The sequence below is a fragment of the Hippichthys cyanospilos genome, chromosome 19 (assembly GCF_059441005.1).
Source record: "Hippichthys cyanospilos isolate Australia breed blue-spotted pipefish chromosome 19, RoL_Hcya_1.0, whole genome shotgun sequence".
NCBI classification, from domain to species: domain Eukaryota; kingdom Metazoa; phylum Chordata; class Actinopteri; order Syngnathiformes; family Syngnathidae; genus Hippichthys; species Hippichthys cyanospilos.
Window position 1 is genome coordinate 5,122,535 of NC_142387.1, and position 17,626 is coordinate 5,140,160.

Genomic DNA, 17,626 nt, shown 5'->3' on the forward strand with positions numbered 1-17,626 from the left:
TACATCATTTTAAGCTGTGAGATGGAAAATGAGAGCCATCACTCCCACACTGACTGCATACATATGCAACAAATATATTACTCATAGTTATATACACACTGGATTTCATTTTAAATCTATAAGGAACAGATACAATAAACAACAATTAGAACTAAGGCTTAAAAGGGCCTGCATATCACAAAATCTTCATTTGTTTTTTTAGCGCTGTCAAAATTCTTTTATATCGGAAATTCCCAAAAGTTTGCATTAAAAAGTCTTCACATTTGATTACAGTCTCATTTATGACAAAAATAAACGTATAATTTCAGTGTAATTTTAGTAAAGTGCAATTTTGTACTGTTTGGTTAAGTAGATGCAGTATTTACTTTTTGGGTGCTGCCACTGCCAGATTAAGACTTGACTTTTTTTTCTGAGTAAAAATATTATGGGAAAGGAGAAGCTGAACGGTACAACAAAGGTAAAAACATGTTTACAGATGTGTGTTTGCTCTTAGCTGCAGCAGATAAAACCAGTTTGCTGGTACTTTGTCTCTCATATCCACTCCTAATAATAATAAAAAAAAAAATTAAAAAAAAACCCACATTATGTGCAACTAAAGTGACCAACTCGATGCAATGTTAGGAGGCTGGATACTCAGTATCCACCAGTAGAAAGTCCATTCCCTGGATGCTCTTTCATCTTTCGGTCTTTTACATCTGCTAAATGACCACACAAAGCAAGGTTGGCACACAGGACTACCCCAACAACATTGCAATAGGATGTTGAGGGATTCTAAACCTAAAACATCCAAAATAAAATTCAGTAGTAAGGCTTTATATGAGTATACCAGTGGTGGGCCCTCAGGGCCAGCAAGGCCTTCTCTGCAGGCCTAACCCAACCTGACATATTATCATAAAAATAATAAAAGTCTATTTCATTTTATATATATATATATATATATATATATATATATATATATATATATATATATATATATATATATATATATATATATATATATATATATATATATATATATATATATACACAAACACCCACACACACACACACACACACATAATTCTTCATCATCTATTTTTAGGTTAGAGTCAATATCCAATCAGAATTCAGTTAACTTGTGTCACTCGGCTGTATGAAATCTGCCCAAGGCCTTCAGAATCAACAGTGCCAGCGTCTGTGCACTGTCAATGAATGGGAACATATAGTAGATAGATAGTTGGGATAGCCAATCAGATCACAAGCTTGCGACAGTAAGGCCGGCAAGAAGGCCTTATGACGTGTACGTGTGACGTGTACGCGCCCTGTGATTGGATGAGAGGCAGTGCTGTGCAGAGCAACCAAGCTACACGGAGTAGCTTGGTTTGATCTGCATTAATGGTGTAAAAAAACACCAGAGCCAGAACCAGGGATCATTAGCAGAAAAATCAAATATATCTACCGGTACTCGTTTTTTTAACCCACAATGGCTGAAGGAGAGGAAAACATCAACCAAGTCATTGAAGTCTTCTTGAGGAAAGAAAGAAGAATGCTTTTTATGCTTAAATAGGTGTTAAGGAGGGGCAGCCATTTGGTGAGTGAAAGCATTTTTTTTTCATTTTTAATGTTTTTGTAATTTCATTTCGCTCCTATTCAATAAATAGATATCACGTATCACGAAGTGATAAGTTTTAATTGCTGATGTGGGCGATGTTTAAATGGTCCGGAACATACCCTGTACACGATTAACTCTTTCAGTGCCATGGATGAGAGTTTTCATCATGTTGTGTGCAGTGACAAGAATTCTTATCACCTGTTATTTATTTATTATTTTCCAATGAGTGGATATATAATACTCGTGGCCAGCGCTCCCCTTAATATTATGCCAATCAAGCACTGTTGTAATGTAGTTATATAAACAGCTGTCATTTTGCCATCAAAACACAATTTCACAGTTTTTGTTCATATTTCATCAAAGGGGAGAACTGTTGAGGTGTTTCAGATGCTCTTAAAAAAACGTTTTGTGTCAAAGTCACTGTTGTGACACTCAAATGATCTATTTTCAAAGAGTGATTACCAAAGAACGGAAAAAGATTGAATCTTACTTATTTTTCCAGGTAAAGAATGAAATTCAATCTTTTATATGGTATATCACCAATGTCTACGTACATAGTCATAAAATACAATATTCTGTCGGTCTTGAAAGATGTGCCTTTTCAGATAACGAATGGCACTGAAAGAGTTAAGGCGATGGAATGCCCAGTAATGCGTAGGTAGGACTAGGTAGAACATCACTGAAGGCCTAAGTGTGAAATGCACGGACCACCACTGGAGTACACCTGTGATGCTGAATGCTGTCTTTGTTGATGAACGTTCCTGCCAGGTTGAAACAAGAATCTACTATTACCACACTGGCCTTCTTGCGCGTACGTTCAAAAGTATCTCCCGAAGAAAGGACGACACCACTGAAATCCGAAGCCAGGGTGTTAGGGGAGAAGGGTAAACGCCCTTTGTACAATGAAGGGATATTGATGACTCACTGAGGCACAGGGGGCTACAGTATGTGCCAAGCTGAGGTAGGCGAAGCAGCACGAGAAACAACAAAGGACATTTGAACGAACATCGCAGATTCTAGATAAACGGAGTTATCGAAACACAAAAGGACATTTGAGTTATGGTTGCAGTTCTACTGTCAACTCTACTTTCCACCGCTATATAAAGACATTGTGATGCTTTTCTGGTCATTTGCAAAGGAGTGTGATGAGTTATCTGTTGGTTTTGTATTTGGACTTGCTGGCGTCACGCGGTTCCTTGCTGGGGTTGCTCCAGTCGTCCGCTTCGGGGCTGGTGGTGTAGTGTCGCCACGCGGATTTGTTGAAGACAGGAAGACGTTCAAAGGACTCACTCGACAGGGCCTTCGCAGAGATGAGCAACACACGAGGAATGATGTGAACTTTTGAAAATGCAGTCACTTCTTCTACTTGCAAAAATGTATGGGTTTTTACTCACTTTTTACTCAGGGGCGTACTCACTTTTGTTTTTAGCAGCTGTGTACTTAGAGGGACGGTAAATTTTAAAGATTATGCAAGTTCTACACGGACTAATTCCCATTGCAGCAAAGTGGTGTTTCTTAGTGTTGTTCCATGAAAAATTGTACAGTAATGCAATGGGGGAGATGTAAGGGTGGCTTTAGTCAGTAAGATCAAAGATGTCTTACTTTGTTTATGTATTACAATGGAATCTGAATGATTGATGGTCTAACATTATTAGCTTCTATTTGAGTGTGGCTCTATTCTTGGCTCATTTCGTTCCAAATTGTCATCTATGAAAAACGAAGTGTTTCCTGTTTATTAGCAATGTTGCGCTTACTGGGGAAAAAAAAAACACAATTCATACTACCGTGGTGTAATGATTTTAGAAGTGTTTCTACGGTATGCATGTCATTTTTCTTTAACCCTGCTGACTAACAACAAAAGGTGTTGAAACTATAGCTGACTATTCTAAGGAGCGACCAAAAAACACTCTATGAAGTCTTTGTTCTAAAAATAGCACGTATGAGACACCCCCTCTCTCCACTCCACCCAAAACAAAGGATGTGTTTTTTTTTTAACTATCAAAATTGAGTGTTGCCAATGTTACTTACATTTAAAACCAATAGAACAGGGGTCAATACCGGTGAACTGTAACAATCAATATTTGTGTAATTGAACAATATTTACTTCTGTGTTGTCACTTCCTGATGTTGACAAACTTTTGGACATGTACACACATGGATTAGTTCAGGCATTGAATACATGTAAACAGTGATATTAAAGATGAGCTCCATGCAAACACAGACTGTATATAAACCACTACGCGGTATAAGGACTAAAATTGGAAATTTACTGCATTATACTATCCATTGTTTACCTTCAAATATATTACAGCATCAGTTCCCACACCCTCCATGGAGTAGAGCTTCAGATCTCCTTGGAAGTATCGAGCATAGAGCCTTGAAATGGGTAAACCGTAGCCAAAACCAGCCTGAAAGCAGGTTGTTTCATTAGCCACATGGGACAATAGCTCACAGAACAAAAGCCGAAAAAATGTTAATGCTAGTATCATTTCAAAATACTGTGAGTACCAGTGGAACAGCGCCTGGCTCCAGGCTGGGTGTCGGGGCAGTGGAGTACATGTAGTTGAAAAGGCGGTCGATCTTCCTCAGAGGAACTCCTCCTCCTCTGTCACTAATCTGGAAAACACACAAAAGGCATTTTACCACAGAGATAAGAACCACGCAGGTACGAGTGTGAAATACCTTTATGGACAGATCCTCTTTACCAAGAGTGACTTTTGCTTTAACGGGTGGTAATCCTTCGCTGCTGTTCTCATGAAGCTCGACTGTGGCTCTCATTGAATTCTAGAAATAAAAAGTGAGTTAATTAAATACGCTCCTTCTTGAGTTAGTTCCACATGCAGTGTAATGACATTTAGAAAATTAAAAGCAGGGATGCACATGACTTATCGCAGAGATAGAAATCACTGATGTGTAATGTTGTGGGCCTCCCCTCCAACATTTGCATATCCATGACAACTGAGCCTGAGCTGAACAAATGTTTTTTTTCTTCTTCTGAAAAGTGGCTCCAAGATGTGTCATGGCTTGACGCACTTTTAATGTGGTGCAAGATTTACCGCTCATGTCCTCAGCTAGCAGACAAAACAGGTGTGTTTCATACAGGGTCGAAAATTTTCAGTCATCCTTCATTTGACAAGTATGAAAAGAGCATGTGAATGTAGTGCAACTTATAGCCAACAAACAAGCTAGTCGATCTCTCGCTCTGTGGTGAGACAAACTGCAGAAACAAGGCAGGCTCTGTGTGATACAGTGCTTTTCAATTATATTTTACAAAGCCCCCCCCCCCCCCCCCCCCACACACACACACACACACACACACACACACACACCCACACACACACACACATACTTGCAACACACAAGATTATCGTGCACCCGACTATAACGTTACTGACCTTGAAAAGCTCAAACAGCATGTGGAATAAATGAGAGGGCACGTAAACGGCCTGGATGGAATTTTGGGGGCCCTTCACTAAAAAAAAAAAAAAAAAAAAAGAAAAACAACTAAAGGTGGTCATACAAAATTTGAAAAAAAAAATGCAGGCTCTTAGCAGTTCTTGTCAACAAAATATAGTATGTTCCATTCGGGTTAGGGGAGGCTGGATTTTTTTGGATAATGTAATTCAGGGGTGTCCTACTCATTCTTTACAATGGGCCACACTGTAGTGTTGTTTTGTTGGAGGGACACTATGACTGTGAAGTCAAATAAATTTGAAGTATGATTGTCACACATTTACGCTTTTTGAAATCAGAGGCTGCTAAAAACTGTTTAAAAGGGATATTGATAACAAAGAAATTTGTAAAAATTGAAGAAAACTTAAAAAATCCCCATTTTAGCCAGTAGCTCTGATGTCATAATGCGCATTTCACAGGCCATATAAAATGATGTGGTGGGCCGGATCTGCCCCCCGGGCCTTGAGTTTGGAAGCCGTGATATATTTGAACAGCCTATAGATCATAAAATTCTTTTTATGACTTTAATGTATATTTTTCTGAAATTCTGACATAATTGCACATGTATTTTCAAATGATTTTTGCATAGATGCAACTTTTTAAATATACCGTAATTTAAAATCTCATGTAGCCCCTGGAGTACCTTTAAGTACCCCCAGGTGTGCTTTTGAGAACTACTTTTTTAGAACTATGTCTAGACCCTTTAATGTGGGATGTTAAAAACAGTAATAAACATTTCAATTTAAAACCTTGAAATCTCTTACTGTTAAATTCTTCAACGAGGAGCTGAGGAGCAGCAAAGTAGTACTTCTCACACAGCATTTTGGCAGTGTCATACGCATCTGACGGATGAAGCAAAAACCACATAGTTAAAGAAACAAAATAAAGCATTTGGATTCTCGCAGCATGATGTCCACCAGTGCATTAGTACTGTATTATGTAAACAAACCATTTAGCAGAGATAAATTGCAGCAACTATTCTGGATGAGAGAAATATTTCCACTAACATAATATTTTTTTAAGTTGCTGGGGGTAAAAGCTCTTTTAATCTCACCACTGACAACTTCAGCCACACAGCAGGTGGGATCGATGCTGCCGATGTGTTTGGGATGAGCTGGGTTGGTGTCATTCCCGAACAGGAGTGCTGGATGGTGTTATGAATTAGTTGCATTAGCCACACGCAAAAAAAAAACCCCAACATAATCATTCCATTAAAACTCACTATGCTGATTGATGAGCATGCGGAAGGAGATGCGATTGGTGTAGAAGCGGTCGAGGAAATATTGGATATTGCTGCTGACGAAGGGGTCAAAGCCAAACTTCTCCTTGTACTCGATGACGCCCTGCGCCATTGTCGGAACCACGTCGTTGTGACGGTTACGGATCTCGATCAACAACTCCAGGAAGCTAAGGAAGACAAATTAGTAGGGTTGACAGTCTCGTGATTCGATTTAATTCAGATTTTTGATACAGAATCAATTTTGTATTCAAAATGATTTGATTGACGATGATTTCGGCTTTAATCTGAAGATGTGCAAATAATCGGCATGATCTACTAGTTTGCTTTGCTGGACAAAATGACTAACGGACACATTAAAGTGTCATTTTTTTACGAGTGCTTTTTTTCACAAAACACCATTTGTTGTAAGTATTAATTTACCAAAATAACCCCATTGTTATTTTTATTTATTTGCAGTTTGTCAGCATTTATAGATTGATAGAAAGCCCACATGGTATACATATTCGAAGTTATATAAATTGGACGCATCGATGGAGCTTTTTTCTGGATTGAAAATGTCCGACTGCATTTGAATGCACCATGGAGTTAGCGGCTAGCGCTAACACTGAAGATGTGTGCCATATTGTACAATGGCAGCGTAATGAACTAGCGATTTCTTCACATCTTTAAACAGCGTTTGAATTTGATTTTTTCATTAGTGGTGTGTTGATAGTGGATAGTGGCTAGTGATGCGGTGATGGCAATAAAACGAAGATGCTTGGAGGCGTAAAGCTAACTGGTAGCAACGGCTTCGGAGAAGACCAACTTAAAAATAAAAGCGTACTACAGATATTGCATTGACAGCCGTGCATTATTTGGTGTGTAATTTGAGGTGACAGCACGCCCTTGCTGTGTCACGTGATCTTGTTGTCTCTTCCTTCGCAGTGCACAGTGGAAGCTAATAGGAAGTGGATTTTTACCTTTTTTTGGTTCTAAAACCGATTTTGGGACATTTTATATTGATGCTGAAAGGTGGTAAATGAAAATGTTGATTCTCTTGTGAATCGATTTTTCGGCACACACATGGAGAGACGTAACACGTGGCGTAACGCTCAGAAACTGCTATTCCAAAAGGGCTCTTTATCCAAATTCTTGCGTGCTGTTATCAGCCACGAAAGGCTGTTTATCACATGACCATTGTTATAATGTAAATAGCCTTGAGACAGACCCACAGCCATACACTTATTCATTCATTTTCTACAACGCAAACAACTTTGGTCTATGACCTAAAGCACAGTTGACCGTGCATGAATTTTTGAACAGATCCATGTATCACTCACTCGTTCAGAGCATGAGAATCCTCAGGCTTTCTGTTCTCATAATCCAGCAGCTCCACAAAGCTTTGCATGTACCTAATAAAATAGACAACAAAGGGCATCTGTTATCTGACACCTTATCAATTGGCTCCCATATATACAGTTTCAATTAAAAATTACACCTTCATCACAAATTCTATTCATTTTGAACTATTGGAAACATACACCAAAGGAAAAAAAACGATTACAAATACAGGATATATATTTGCAATTTCACCATTTTTGGACCAGGCGAATGGAAGGCTGGCTGAGAAGCTTATCGGGCAGCAGGTTGACCTCTCGCATGGTGTTAGCCAGACGCACTGGCAGCTCCTTGCGCAGGAACATGTACGAGGTTTTCTCACATGCATTCTCCCTCCCTGCAGCACAAGGGGTCATTAAGGTGGCATACCTTCATACCAAATCCTACTTGACAATCAAACAATTTCACCAGACTCATTAGAGAATCAAAATAGTGTAGTCAATGTAATTGCAAGGGTCATTATAACACGTTCTCATGAATATATCTTAAGTAAAGTATTTGTGTGTTTAGACCTTTTTTATGGGTGCTCAAACGCTAGCTGAGCTTTAAGATCATTTAGCGTCCCTAAAAATATTTTTGTAAGCATATTAATTTGTTATTTACTTTATTTATTATTATGTTCCAATGGGTTTTTTGAGGCCAGTGCCAGTTTCAATACTTGGAAAAATAAAATTCTTATTATCAATTAACAGGCCAGATAAAACAGATGGAAATCAGGTGCAACAAATAACTGTATATGAAACTTTGTCCATTTTTAACCTGACATTAAGTGAGAAAAATTGGGGAAAATTAGCAGTTTTTAAGGTGATAGAGGGAAATGTTTGAATGATGGTTTATGAAGAAATACTGCATCCAAACACATTTTGAGGTTTTGTGGGTTGCATTAATGCACTACTTCTCAGTTATTTTTTGCTGCGCTTCCCAAAGCAAAGAGACCCCCCCCCCCCCCCCCCCCCCCACACACACACACACACACACACACACTTGGCATGGTATCTGTAAAAAAGAACATGATCTTTAAAAAAATGTGTAAATATACCTAAAATTGAAATCTTTTTAACATTAAAAAAAGAAAAAAGGCAATATAAAAGGCACAAAATAAACATTCAACAAATGTTAACTATTAAGCCTCGCCCCCCTGGGACTGCATTAAAGCAAACTTACAAACGCTAGGGAAACATTTTGTCGAGACAATAAGAGCACATCCATACATGGCTGCAGGGGGCGGAGAAGTTCCGCGGCAGATTTCACAGCTGTCTTGGACTGCTTTTTATTTGCTTTTTCCTTTTTATAGGCGTCTTATTAGGGTCACTAAGAAGGAAAACAAAACAAAACCATCTAGTGACTGCAAGGGATCCACATCCAGTCGCAACATGGTGTAGTTGATTAAAATTAAGCAATGGGGTTGTTTTGGCAAATAAAAGACTAGATGCAAAAATGAAAACACCAGATATTAATCAAACTTTATATCAATACCTCGAAAGAGTACGCATTAATGTCAGTGGGGGGAAAATTAGTCTCATTTGAAAAGAGCTAAAAACGGGGCGGTTAGATCAAAGTCATTAATCAATATTACCATATTTTTGGGACTATAAGCCACACCTTTTTACTCATTATTTTTGTAGAGAATAATTTTAGCCCTGCGGCTTATTGCAAAGTGTGGGTTATCTGCAGGTTTTTTTTTTTTTTTTTTTTCTTGATAGCCATCAGCCACTTCCCTGCTAAAGCAAATATGTGTGTATCTGTTCAATGTGACAACTATAAAACAGAACTGAAAAAATGTGAATCAATAGCTGTGCTCAAAAAGAGTTTTTAAAATATAGTATTATGTAGTAAAATATAAAAATGATAGAGAAATTGAATGAGATCTTGTATAAAAATGTCTGACCTGCAAATTTGATACGTACAGTATGATTGCATATAGGTAGGATTGTACAGTTGTACAGTTGTATAGTTGTAGGATTGTTATTATTTTAATTTTTCATTTGACTGCAAACTATTTTATAATACCACACTTGAAGTGTATAGAAAGCATGCTCCAGTAAGTCTAAAGGTCCCAATGCACAATCATGTCACTTGAATGAATCAAGTCTAAAGGGTAATATAACAAAAGGCAGTGGTGCACTATAAATATTTAAAACATAAGTTAACTAGTAATCTAAATGATGGGCGCTCTGTGTGATGGACTTTAGGGGACAAGAGACATTTGACAAAGTAAAAGTTGAACTTATTTAACACAATGTTGTTTTCAACCCTTGTAATGAAAATGTTTAATTTCGGCTTGGATGTTTTATCTTTAACGCACAATTAATTATTTACCAAATGAAAAGGAGAACACCATGTCACAAAGAGAGCTTTTGGGGGATCTGAAATCAAGATCCATCAAACTGAACAAGTCTTGTTATATTACTCAGTGGGGAGGAGGAGTCATGGGAAGTTTATGTTTTCGGAAACTCCAGGAAGAGCTTAATCACTGCAAATGTTTCGCTTTCAAAGGATTTCTTGTAAACACTTTTTTTCTGGTGATGCTGTGCTCTATGTCTGCAACTGAAGAAACAACAAATGTGTGATTTGCTTTGAGAAACCCGATGACATCACAGAACAAAAGACTATTGCACTCAGCTTCCTCTGATTCAGCAGAATGACGGAGAGGATGTGGCTTGTTGATCATAAAAGAAAAAAAGAAAACACTGTGCATTTTGGCCCTGTTTTTGGCAAATTGAGAAGCTTGTTACACATAAGGATAGCTTTCCTTCCGTGCCGCTGCAAGATGTGACATAATGTAAAACGACCACTTTTAATCACACATGGATTAAGGGAAAGCTTAGAGAAGTGCTTGTGTGTTGCAGTTAACCGTTTGCTTGAGTTTCAAGCCTCAGGTCTTTCGAAATAGTGTCAGACTCAGCATTAGCGTTAAAAAAATTGTGTCAGACTCAGCATTAGTGTAAAAAAAATATGTGTAGCCATTTGGCTATTCATTATGACATCTCATGATGTAATGTTTTAAATTGTGAATTGGATGAACAAACACAATTCATAGGGTAGATAAATGTGATCAAAATTTAGGGCGCGATCAGCATTGTTAAAGTTATTTCTTCACATTATTTTGGAGGACACACAGTAAAACTTCTAAAAATGATAGTAATTTAACCAAAAACATTTGTGTCACTCATGACATCCAATACATGGGCTGTATTGAAAATTCTGTAATAAATTGAACATGAAAGGTATCTAAAAATACTTATATATATGGAATATGAATATATTTTTCAGAGACATAACTACATTCGCAAGTGATGGGCATATTTTAGTAAAATTAATACATATGTGCATTTATTTGACATGACTAATATTGTAAGTCAACCATACTTGTTAAAGTTAAATATTAGTGTTAGTTTTGATCAATTTGACCAAAAATGAAGCAATCTGCTTTGGAATGTATCCTTCTTTACAATAATATGCATGGACACTAATTAGTTCAAAAGAATTTAGGCACTTACTCCGACCTGCACCTCCTATAAAATACAAAGGTTATCGTGACACATTTTTAGCAACTTTGATGTTTAGCGCCAATAGACAAAATATAAAACATAATACACATTAACTAAATAATAATTCAATCAAAATTGAAATACAACTGCCTTATACGGCTCTTGTGATGCTTCTCATTAGTGTGGTGTATATAAACTTAAGTTACAAAGTCTAGTTGTATTTCTATTAAACATAAAGCTGTCATGCAGAACCATGAACGTGTCATCACAACCTGTAGTATCTTTCACAATGATATACACTTAGACGGGAACAATTGCAAAAACTGCAAGATCATGACTAGTTTGACAGAGCAAATATATTTGCAGTAACAACAACGCATACCACCTGACATCTTACCGAAATCCAAAAATTGCTTGATGGAAAGCGGAGATGGTGAGAACCTGGAGTAATATTCCACTTTGGGGTTGGTGTTCTTCAGCAGAGACCTTAACAGCCTCATTTTGACGCGTTAATGTTGACGCTCACGAGACCCACCACCATTCATCCCCGCTTATGTTGACAGTTCGCGTCGACGGTCCGTCTCGGAGGTGAAGACATCGGTCTCGACCCGTACGACACGGAGCAAGGCGACCGCTTCTTGTCCATACGGTTTTATGGCTGATATTGAAGCAATAATCTTGCAATTGGTCTTCCTGTGTTTACAGTGTTTATCGTTTCAGACCAGCGACATAAGCGTCAAGTTGTAGTCTTCAACTCAAACTCTCAATATTGGTTTTCAAAATAATGCTCAAGTGCGGAAGTTACTCTGATACAACGTTGATATTTATTGTTTCACTTAAAATGACACTGAGATCTTAAACGACTCCAAACGTATGTTCTATGTACAGTGTTGCATTTACAATGTTTACAATTCATATGTCACAACTTAATGCAAAACTGTTCATTTTCAAGAGAAAAACAAAGGAAAAATTAAACAAATTAACAGAATTGTGCAATACAAACAATATGGTCGTTTCAACATTATATTTTTAAATACACTGGTAAATGTATAGTTATTTTTTTAAGCGTACGACCAATTGTTGAGTTTATTTTGTAAAATGCTTCCTTATTTCCGTTCTAGTCAGGCACTTCGGCAAGCACGCATTGTACGAACATTGGAAAGTCACGAGTCAACCTTGCATGATAGGGAATGCTAGCACGCTAACGTGATTGGCTATAGGAAATGATAAAACAAGGAATCCTATTGGAGAATAGCAACTTCATTCAAAAGCAAGTGACGTATAGATGGTTACATTCAAAACAATATTTGAACCAATTCAAGTTTTTCTTTTTTATCATGTATAAGTTATAATTATGACAAAACAATTCTAATTTCTTTCCATTTATTCAAATATTTTAAATGTTATTACCACTACTCTAACGTCAGAATTAGGTTTTTACTGCCACCTAGTGGGGAAAAAATAGCAGTAGCTCAACAGGCAGGCAGCAGAAAAACAGAGCAGCATCATCTTTGGAATGTCACTAGTCTTGTGCAAGGTACAGCAAGAAACGAAACAAATGTTTTAAAAAAAAAACAAGTTTATCTTCATTAATGCGAATGCTAAAAGACAATATATATTTGCTGTGAACTGCAAATAAAAATCGTGTCCTGTGCATTTCTATGAATATAATGGAATCTGAAATAATGTTAAAGGTTGATCACTGTGATATAATAGGAGCTAAAACTCATATTATTGTAGGTAAAATGTAACATGAGGTAAAATTGAACCGATCGTTTCAAACTATTTAAGTAACTTGGCAACTTGCGTCAAGTCAAAAAGATTTCATAAATTCAAAAAAGTAATATTCTTTCGCTCTTCAAAATTGTAAATTAAGGAAAGACATGTCTCTGAGATTCCAAATACATTGTAGCTGTGCCAAAAGTGTCTTGCATAACTTCACAAGGATTTATGACAGCAAAACCAGAAAATTGGCAGCCAAGGTTATTACTCCATAAAGTTTGTGCACCAAAGGAGTCTGCTCAGTCAATTGAACATCCTGTAATCTCCTGATGAAATGCACAAAGCAGGAGGATAAAACATACAAAAATCTTTAAAACCTATTCATACGTCTTTCTCCAAAGTAACCATTTTAGTGTTCTCGTTGTCGTCACACTCCTCCTCGGGCAGTGGGTCATAAAGACGGCGATACAGCAGACGTGTTACCAGCGTGATGATGAACATCTCCAAGATCAGTAATTGCTGACTCATCACTATGGAGACATACATGAACGTCACAAGGATTAGCGTGTTTTAATGAGCAAGTGTCAAAGGTTGGGTGAAGACTGTAAAACAGTCATTTCTGATGGAGCAAGTGAACAAAAGACTGGAGAAAAGATGATGACTCACTGTATCCTCTGGCAGCGGAAGAAAATGGCGGCGCGCAGGCGATGGTTCCGTTCAAAGCCAAGATGTTGATGATGGCAGACTGAAGTTGGCTAAGGATCAGCACGAGCTGTGAACAAGTAAACACTCGTTTGAGCTATCAATCCAATTGTGATGGCATCGGGCATGGATCCACCCCCTGAGTCCTACCTGGTACATGGCATACTTGGGGATGATCTTTATGGTGCGTAGGGTGATTCTGAGGTGCATGAATGTGATGGCCACAGGCCACAGAGCGATGATTGTCAGGATTCCCACAAAGGGATTGATCCATATCGCAGAGCCGGTGATGCTCAGCTGAATCAGTCACACATTGGGCGTGGCAGCAAGTACAAGATAGAACAGGACAGGGAACATATGAGCAAGTACAAAAAAATGAAATAAAATCATTACCAAGACTTTTGGAAGTTATTGTAATTTGAATGTGAAAAATGCATTACAGGATTACAGGATTTTGTATTTTACAACGATACTTAACCATATTTATCATTTATTATCTGCAGTCATCATCACCAAAAAGTATGCGTATAAGTAGTATCCACAATTTATAGTCATCATTTTGCTTTAGCAACCAGATTCATGCGTGACTTTATTTTTTTCTTTGAAAAAAAAAAAAACCTATATTCATAGTGATAAAGAATGACATATTGTAAGTAAAGCGAGCCTATTCAGGCTTTCAATGTGCAGGTGTTGAGTCACAAACGCTTGGTGAATTTTGCTTGACAATAATAGTGAGACCAGATACAGAACGACAGCCAAATGATGCAGGGATACAGTACCAGTCAAAAATTTGGAAATACCCGCTAACTCAGTTTTTTTTTTCTTCACAAAAACAAAAAAAAACAAAAAAAAACAAAACTGAACTGTAGATTAATATTTAAGTCATGAAAAAATATTGCTGAAATAATTATAATAAAAATAAAATAAAAATGCACATTAAAACAGAATAATTTATCCTTTGGATTTGTCAAAGTAGGCACCTTTCGCTCCGATAACACCTCCAACATTATGATGCCTACAGTATGATGATTTATGACATGAATGTCTTTCGTTTCAGAGCTGCATATTTTCACAAGTTAATAAAGCTTGAATGCCTTGGTGTCGTAATGTATTTGAGGCCACTGACCCTAGCGAGGATAAGCAGCTAAAAAGAATGAATGGATAGATGGATGGATGAATATTAATTTGCCTTCAAACCTCAAATTGGTGCTATATCTATAACTATCAACTGTAGGAAAGCTGTTTTCCATCTTCAAATTCAGGACAACAGCGATCCAATCAGAGCAAAACTTATTTATTTTCATACTGAATATTAATGTCAATAATTCAGTGACTTAATGAGAAATCCATCTGTCCAAAATGCAAGGCATTTTAAATTGATCTCGCAAGCCCTACTTAAGACCTTTCATTTTTTAACCAATTGAAGAGAGTGATGTAATATGAATCAAATATACAAGTAATGCTTCTATCTTTCACTGTTTGCAATGTGTTTGCCATCAGTAATCAGTACAGGCATCAAGCTGATCAACTCACATCCGCCAAGTCAAATGTTCCATTGGTCCACAGGACGATGGAGAGGATAGTGAAGACAACTTTGAGCAGAGCAAACTGAAAGGAGCCAAGTTTGAGTAGGAAAAGAGAACGCCTGCAACAGAGGAAACTTAGGTCATTCTTTTCCCCAGCGACGAACACAAATACAAGATTAAAACATGCTTGATAACCTCCCATTCCCATCTACCACCGTTTACATTGCTCTCACTGTATCCTGACAAGTTGCATCAGGAGCCATTTGTCTTTGCTGTTGCCGCCACGTGAGGACGGAGTACGGAAAAATCCGTGTGAACTTTCAACTGTGTTGCATACAAGTGCTGCCTCGCCAGTAAAAGTTGAACGGCCAAGAGTGTGCTTAACCTGTCTTCCAATGACTGCATGTGCCGAACAAACAGAACTCTCCCAAAAAAGAAAAAAAAAAGCCCTCCATACTGTCTCTCGTGCACACGTGGAGTTTGTACAGCTCTGTGCTTCATTATAACCGCATGAGGTTTCAATTACCGCCTTTATGATAAAGGGATTGCGCAACAGTGTTACACAGAAAGGTTCTTCTATAGATTCAACCAGAGTCCAAAAAGCATTAGAATCGCATCCTTCAGTGGAGTGTTTACCGTGTGATGGCTACATATGGCAGACAGAGGCAACAGCAGCAGCATGGCCCCGTGCTAATCTTCAATTTGTGTCTCGTCGCCCGCCGCAGGAACGCCTCGTCGCCGCCCACCTCTTCTATCATTAGGATGAGGAACTTGAAGACCACGATGGCAAAGTAGCTGAAATGAAAAGACGACGCGGAGGAGTGGCAGGGAAGAGGCTGATAATGGTTCAAAGGAAGCAAAGGATGGTAAAGTCACTCACCAGGCCGAGGTCATGTCGGTAAACATGGTGGCTCTGGGGATCCACATTCCCAGACAGGACATGGTGCCGATCACCTTCAAAAGTATATTTTAAAAAATAGTTTATTCATTTGTATTTTTTGGAGCATCGAATTCATCTTCCAACATCATTGTTTTATAAAGCAAGGGTAACAAGTGAAATACACTACTCACATATGGTTTTCAAAGACATATTTGAAGATCAGTTTTAAAGGGGAAGTCAACGCCAAATTTTTCCTTACAATATGTTCTATATGAATCAAGCAGCAAAATCCATTTATGTTTTTCCATCTCAAGAGGCGGACATTTTTTTTCTTGCTTTTTTTCTTGCCCCACAGTATAGCAATGAAACATACACTACAAAAAAATGAAACCCTAACCCCAACCTATACACACACACACACACACACACGCGCACACACAAACACAATATATTATGTGTATATGTATTATTATTTTTACCAAGCAGATGAAAAAATTTACTGTCTTTCATTTTTCATTTTCTTTGTGTTTCAATTTACATTAAAAGATAGCACATACGTGAACAAAGAAGTTAATTTAATTCACAATTTAGGAAAGAATGAGGCACTGACAGATCAAATAAGTAATGGAAGAAAAGGATTTAAAAGCATTTTTTTTTCATCACACTGCCATCAATCCAAATGTATCATTCTTACCGGTGCTGCGCCATTCACCCATATGATGATGCTCTTCTTATTGGCTGGTACTTTCTTATAAATATAAACACACTCCTCAATAAAGATCAGCATGGACGTGGCTGCCATGAATGTAAGGATAGAGTACAAGATGATGCCGAAGAGGTCTAACTCTGCGGGGAAACAAATCACACAACGCATTAGTCATCTTTACATCATAGACACAATAACAAGACAGCAAATGATAGTATTAAACCTCCTGACAGGAAACAACATGTACGTCCTGCACATTCTAATGAAACATGAAAAATTCACCTTGACAAGTGCAGAGAATCATCATTGTATTACAAATATTCATCTGTGCAATGAATTTGAAACATTTACAAACCAATGTTCACATTAAAGTTTAATAATATAAAACCAATTATATGACAATAAAAAAAAATATAAAAACACATCTGCAAAAAATGTTTTAGCTAGAGTAAATTAAATTAGTAAATCTTTGACCTGGGGATGTGGTTGTGTTCTGGATAAACTAATAACATTCAAACTCATGCTAATTGGGAGTCTCTACAAAATGGCCATTATTTGGGGTGAACCAATTATTTTCCTGAAGGTTATTTGATAGTACTGTTATTTGTAAGCTGGAAAAATTCAATACAGACAATAGTAAGTTTTGGACACACCTTATTCAATGTGTTTTCTTTATATTCATGACCAAACTGTCTCCTCCACACGGTGAAGCACGGGGGAGGCTCAGAAATGGTTTGGGCAGCCATATTGTTCTCTTGGTACAATTGTTGGCTTGCATGGTACAGTATACCAATACAGTAGAACTACTCAACAACGAAATCATATTTCCAGCAGGGGACTTTTCACTATAGCAAATCTATGTCTTGGACGTCAACAAAAAAAAAAAAAAACGCGTTGCGCAATCTACAATCTGACTGAGGTTAAAAACAAAACCATTC

The 17,626-nt window shown here is 37.5% G+C and overlaps 2 protein-coding genes across 2 annotated transcripts in view; both read right to left on the reverse strand.

Annotated features, from left to right (window-relative positions):
- Positions 1–1,026: 1,026 nt before the first annotated feature.
- On the reverse strand, positions 1,027–11,887 carry pdk3a (pyruvate dehydrogenase kinase, isozyme 3a). The gene is made up of 11 exons (XM_088402246.1): positions 11,550–11,887; positions 7,857–7,998; positions 7,604–7,675; positions 6,267–6,451; positions 6,099–6,188; positions 5,809–5,886; positions 4,987–5,063; positions 4,274–4,375; positions 4,100–4,207; positions 3,886–3,999; positions 1,027–2,891 (listed from the first exon to the last, which is right to left on the reverse strand). The coding sequence occupies exons 1-11, from the start codon at positions 11,650–11,652 to the stop codon at positions 2,742–2,744; spliced, it is 1,221 nt and encodes a 406-aa protein (XP_088258372.1). The 5' UTR covers positions 11,653–11,887; the 3' UTR covers positions 1,027–2,741.
- A 70-nt stretch (positions 11,888–11,957) lies between these two features.
- Positions 11,958–17,626, reverse strand: part of slc51a (solute carrier family 51 member A) — a 10,608-nt gene continuing 4,939 nt past the window's right edge. The window contains exons 2-8 of the mRNA XM_088402577.1: positions 16,677–16,828; positions 15,983–16,056; positions 15,739–15,897; positions 15,110–15,221; positions 13,727–13,873; positions 13,541–13,646; positions 11,958–13,404 (exon numbers count right to left, since the gene is read on the reverse strand). Of these exons, the coding sequence (XP_088258703.1) occupies positions 13,256–13,404; positions 13,541–13,646; positions 13,727–13,873; positions 15,110–15,221; positions 15,739–15,897; positions 15,983–16,056; positions 16,677–16,828 (899 nt within the window). The 3' untranslated portion in view covers positions 11,958–13,255. The remainder of the gene's footprint in view (positions 13,405–13,540; positions 13,647–13,726; positions 13,874–15,109; positions 15,222–15,738; positions 15,898–15,982; positions 16,057–16,676; positions 16,829–17,626) is intronic.

Bases quoted from the DNA above. Each gene is read 5' to 3' on its own strand.
- pdk3a (XM_088402246.1), bottom strand. From the start codon at position 11,652: ATGAGGCTGTTAAGGTCTCTGCTGAAGAACACCAACCCCAAAGTGGAA. The intron at 6,189-6,266 runs GTGAGTTTTAAT...AACACCATCCAG, and splicing joins CATGCTCATCAATCAGCATA to CACTCCTGTTCGGGAATGAC. The intron at 4,376-4,986 runs GTCAGTAACGTT...TTTTATTTCTAG, and splicing joins TGCTGTTTGAGCTTTTCAAG to AATTCAATGAGAGCCACAGT.